The sequence below is a fragment of the Ctenocephalides felis genome, unplaced genomic scaffold (genome assembly GCF_003426905.1).
Source record: "Ctenocephalides felis isolate EL2017-DRISC unplaced genomic scaffold, ASM342690v1 CF-g0.4_SCAFFOLD_01482, whole genome shotgun sequence".
NCBI lineage: Eukaryota > Metazoa > Arthropoda > Insecta > Siphonaptera > Pulicidae > Ctenocephalides > Ctenocephalides felis.
The window spans coordinates 36,944-42,969 of record NW_020537636.1 but is presented as its reverse complement, the minus strand read 5'-3'; the positions used below and the strand labels follow the sequence as shown (position 1 = coordinate 42,969).

At 31.1% G+C, this 6,026-nt stretch overlaps 1 protein-coding gene across 1 annotated transcript; it reads right to left on the bottom strand.

The window, feature by feature from the left end:
* Positions 1–2,769: 2,769 nt before the first annotated feature.
* LOC113369745 (vegetative cell wall protein gp1-like) lies at positions 2,770–3,147 on the bottom strand. Its single transcript, XM_026610306.1, has one exon. It carries the CDS (start codon positions 3,145–3,147, stop codon positions 2,770–2,772), a length of 378 nt encoding a protein of 125 aa, XP_026466091.1.
* Positions 3,148–6,026: the final 2,879 nt, after the last annotated feature.

The following is a 6,026-nucleotide window of genomic DNA, read 5'->3' as shown; positions in this document are numbered from 1 at the left end:
GTCTTCATTTATGATAAGCAATCTCAATTCATTTATGTTTCATATAAATTTATCTCATAAATTTCTCATACGCCTTGTATATCTAACGAAACGTGAAGAGTGTCGCATGCGATACAAACTTCTGTCAGATATTAAAAATGTAACGCGCAAGCAAAATATGACAGGTTGCAATAATATTAAAATATAAGTTTGTCTTATATTTTATATCGACTACCATAAAGTTTATAGTTTGCTATTGAAATATTTAATAGATACTGAGTGCATCCGTAAGACAATTTCTTGTTATATAAAATTCTGGATAGCTTGTTCACGGAAATGATATTTTTGTACTTTGGATTTTCAAAGATTCCTGATCGTTGAATACCTTTAAAAGAGTATTTAACTTGAAGATAAAAATGACGTAAGATTAAGACCTCTTGATTATTATAAGATTCAAGATTAAGAACTAATTCGTAACTAAAGTGAAATAATCAATGTATGTCCTTGATTTACCATACTTTCTTAACCCTAAACTAAAACTCCTTATAGACTTTAAAATCTAAAGCATGGCAATATATAATAAAGCTAACAGATAACGAATTCTAAAACAAGCTCAATCTCTCCAAAAAGATTATATTATTTGAAACCACCGAAGTGCATCGAACTAATACTTCTCAAGATCTAATTAAAATCACGATATTAGGTTCGAAGCCATTAAAGCGTTATGAAGCCCACAGGACGTGTATAAACGCTGATGCCATCAGATGTAATGATTAGCTATACTCAATAAATTATGCAATTAAGATTTATACAGCAGATAAATATTTGCATAGCCCGCAACAAATTACTGCGAAATTGGCACATATACCACACGCGGTAATGGAAATGAATCGGTAGCAAGGGAAATTCAGATAGCTAATGAGATAAACTAATTGAGTGCGCAAGCGATTTATATTATAAAACATTCAGTGCTTTAAAATCCATATTATTTAGAAATAATGATAAAAAGTGTTGTATTACTTAGGAATAAATATTATTTATTTTACTTTAGAGTAAACATAATGTGATTTTTAAATATTTTTCAAATACATTAAGCAGTTTCTGAGCACTAAAGGGAAGAATAAACCTCAGTCTTCATAATATTATGCACTTATGTCTACTTTATTAAACTATTTTCTCTATATAGACGCACGGTGATTTTCAGAGACAGAAACTCATCTTTAGTTATTGTAATTAAATTAATTTTATCTTTATTTATTATATTTAATTTGTAGTTAATTTTAGGGAAAATTTATATAAATTTATTTACTATAACTTGTTTTTTTTTTGTTATATTTATTTTTGTAAATCAAGACTTAGTCTTATTTACAAAATTGATATGTGCAAAAAAAAGAAATAATTCAAAAGAAATACAATAAATTGAATATAAAATAAAAAGTTAAAGTAAAATAAAATAAAAACAGTAATACAAAAATAATAACATAAACGAACTATGATGTGATGATGTATGCCGCGTACTAAGCCAGGACGCGTGCAGACATTGGGCTAGGTGATTTACGATTATTCATAAAAAACTAGTGGGGTGTATGGCATCGTGCCTTAAGGCAAATTGCTGGAACTCCCCGTACCATAACGAAATCTAATCGAGGAATATTAAATGTTTTACAAAGCTAATAACCACTTCTCACAATCATTACTAATTGAATGTTTTTTAGATCATTCAAATCGGATGCCCCATTCTCTCAAAAGCTCGATTTCTATTTTCTCCACTCTTTGCTCTTTATCTCCGTAACTGCTGGACCTGCCATTGCCAAAAACTAATCAGCACATCTCCCTAACAATAAGAATCGAATGTTTTTTGAACCATTTAAATCGGTTGATCCGGCCGAAAAGGCCGAAAATTTGTATCCATACATACATACACACCATACCCATCATTTTTTTCTCAGGTATGCCAAAATGTTCACAAACCTTCAAAACGTCGAGAAATGCAAAAATTTTCAATTTCGATTTTTGGACGATTACAATAACTTACCCTACGGGAGGTTAATAATATGGTAAAACCTGGTGCTTAAAGGTCCGCGGGCAAAACGCCTACCACCGATAACCCAGAAACAAGTAAAGTTAAGAACTTTTAAACAATAATATTTGAAGGTAAAGAGAAAAACATGTATAACCATCCATCACCTTGATTCTTTCGACGTTCCTATCGGGAGGTGAAGAAGAAATATTTTCTTTCTTTGTTAGTTTTTTTTATTATGGTCATTGTTGATTAGTTTACGATACCTTAATATAATTTTTAAGTATACGTCATTTATTGTTGATTTTACGTTAGACACAATAGTTTTTTCATATAACTTTTATAAAAGCTTACATCTGGGTGGGTAACCTTAACCTTAGTAAAAACAGCTAAAAAACAACACGTTTATTCAATTATGAATTAGATGTGAGTGTTACTGAACATAGTCAGTTAGTTGTTTGTTTGATATATCTTATTTGTTGTGATATAGTTGTTTTTGTTTTTACAATATAATTGCCCCAAGTGAAATTAAGCGTTTGTGACCCTTTGAAGAAATTTCTACATATTTTTTTAAACCGATTAAATATTGGTTTGTCTATGCTGTATCAAATAAACAATATTTTGCTATTCCCCTTATGTTTTAAGCATAACATTTCCATTATATATTTATCTTAATGTTTGTTATACAAGAATCGTATACTACTAACCTCGTCATAGATGTATCCATCAATCTCTCCAACGGCCTCCCATACAATGCAGGTGGAACCGGTTCATATCGGTTCGGTAATTCTGCTCCATCCGGAACACTCCGCTTCCTTCGTGGTTGAAAAACCGTATTCTCTTACAAGTCTCGCATTTCCCGCCGCTTTCGGATCATCCGGCGGCCGACTTAACGATTGTTTGCTGAACGGTCGCACCGATTTCGAAGACGTACTCGGTACAGCAGGCGGAGGCTGTACTGCCGACGTTTCGGCCTGACCCGGCGGCGAACTAACTGCATCGTCTGACGGCGTTGGAACCGCGGATGCCGGTGAAACCGAGGGTGTCGATCGGGTCGCCGCATTGTTTGGTCGCAGCGTCCGCGGCGGGGGAGGCGGTGGTTCTCCGTTTGATAAATGCGTCTGACCGCTAACACCGGGCGTTGTCATGACGCCTGAAAAAAAAAAAAAAATATATAACATATATGTTAGAATTTTTAATTACTAATTAATAAATTAATTTATTGCAACTGTTAAATAATTTAACATCTAGTAATAATAATGAACAATAACATAAATTGAAATATAAAAGAATACAAAATAAAGGATAGTATTTACATTAAAATTATATCCGTAGTATGATGATTTAATATGAAATGAAAGCAAATAATAATAATAACAAAATTACTAAATAAAATAAATGAAATTTCTGAATAATAAAAAAATAAAGTGGAATAAAAACAAGAAGTGACAGATAATAATAAATATAACAAAATAACAATATTAGAAATAATCTTCTATATATATATATAAAAATAAGTCGGGTTTTCCTTCCTGACGAAATAACTCGCGAACCGATTTCGACAATTTTGCATTTGTTGGAAAGATCTCGGGCTCCCCAAGGTTTATAGCTAAGAAAATTAGTTGTGCACGGCATCGTGCCTTAATGCAAGCTGCTGGAACTTCACGCACCGTAATTAAAAATTCGAGTAATGACATTAGTAAGAATTATCAGAATTATGCTTGGTTAAGTCAACGAGCAATTCTTGCCGCAAAGAATAATGATGTTCACGCACTAAATTTCACAATTCAATCAAAAATTGCTGGCGATTTGGTGACATACCAATGATTCCGACTGGTCTTCCGTTTGACTTCAAACGATTGCAATTTCCAGTTTGCCTTGCGTTCTGAATAACAAGTCTCAAGGCCAATTGCTTAGTGTTTGCAAGATAAATTTCAAATAGATTATTTAGAAAATCATTGTTTTTCACATGGGCAGTTATACGTTGCCTGTTCACGAGTTGGAAAACCATCTGCTTTGTTTGTGTTAACGTCAGACCAAAAAACAAAAAATGTGGTTTACCAAAGAGCACTTCAATGAAACGAATAATTTGCGGAATCACTTACATTTACTTAGAGAAGTTCAACTAAAAACACTTCATTTTTGTAATCGAAATAAATTCATTACTGTTGTATAATAAAATCAATTTTTTTCTTTTCAAATATAAAACAAACAAAAGATTTCTTTATCTTTCTCACGAAACCTGGTGGCAAAACGGAGTTTGTCGGGTTTGCTAGTAATATAATAATAATATTATTATTAATGTTAGCGTTTACAAATAGCTATCTATGAGATGATTGGGAATTTTTCGTTTTAGTCTGGTTGGATGCGCTTCTGAAAACACTTTCTGTGCCAAGTAATTCGGGTGTTCGTCAATTCTTCTCTTATAGTTTTCTGATTATTGTTGAATATTTATTTTAAAAGCGTTCTGTTTTCAGAGAAATTAGTTAATACTAATATAGATATATAGTGTAACATAGTAGTATTTTAGTAGTACTATGTTAGATATATGTTACACATAGTAGTATTTTAGGAGCTAATTCTCGAATAAAATAGATATAATATGGTAGTGCTATGTTACAGGTCTATAATCGTATGAACTGGTAGTCACAAACTATCAAAACTGTATGTATTTGCTACGCACTCAGGCGTTTTAAACATAAAACTAATGGGGTGTATGGCATAGTACCTTAAGGCAAATTGCTGGAACTTCCCGTATCGTAACGAAATGTTCGAGGAATACTGAATGCTTTCAAATAGATTATTATAAATATTGTAACATTGTCTAATATTTATAAGAATTATCTAAACTGAATTGCAAATTTAAAATTATTAGTTTAAGTTATATTAGAACTTTAGTCAGAATAAAAATAAAATCTGAATTATTTTCGATATACAAAAAAAAAACTAAATATATATATATATATATATATATACAAATTTTTTTTTCAAAATCAATTATTTTGTTAAGGCAAAACTGCCATTTTTACATATTTAGCTCCGTATCTTCGAAATGGCTGGGCCTGCCTTTGCCAAAAACTAATAAACACTTCTCCCAATCATTACTAATTGAATGATTTTTTAGATCATTCAAAACGGATACTCCGTTCTCTCAAAAAGTCGATTTATATTTTCTGCACTTTTTGATCCGTATCTCCGAAACGGCTGGACCTGCCTTTGCCAAAAACTAATCAGCTCTTTTCCCTATCAATAGAAATCGAATATTCTTTGAACCATTCAAATCGGTTGATCCGTGCGCCCGAAAACGTGACTGAAAATTTGTATCTATACATAACTTTCGACAGTTGGACTACCAACTCGTAGACGCTTAGCATAGCCTTAACACAACATATTTATTTTACCCAAGAATTGAGGCCAATTCTTTATTATATTATTCAAAACTTTATGAATTAACTTTAATTATCAATATGATGGAATAGAATTTGATAAAATAAGCTGAAGCAATGTATATCTATCAATAGAAAATATTTCAAAAAAATAATATTAAATCTAATATTTATAACGGTAATTATAATCGTATCAAAATATAAAAAGATAAAAGTTGCAATCCAAACATTTTGCTCTTAATATTATATGATTATGATTAATATTATATTAATATTATATGATCGGAAATTTTGCAAGACATGATATGCAACACATAGTAACGTATCGTGCACATCGCTTGATTAAAGTCAATGTTTATTTCAGTCATGGGCTATATTTGATTTTCTATGATCAGCAAAAAAAAAGTATTTCAGTGATGTAACATTTTGTTCTTAATATTATATGATGTGCAGTATCGGCAATTTTGCAAAATATGATATGCAACACATAGTAACGTATCGTGCACATCGTTTGATTAAAGTCAATGTTTATTTCATTCTGGGGCTATGTTTGATTTTCTATGATCAAGAAAGAAACAGTATGAATTTCAGTTATTTTTCTTGGGATATGTACAGCAAAGCATATTGAATCAAACCAGCAA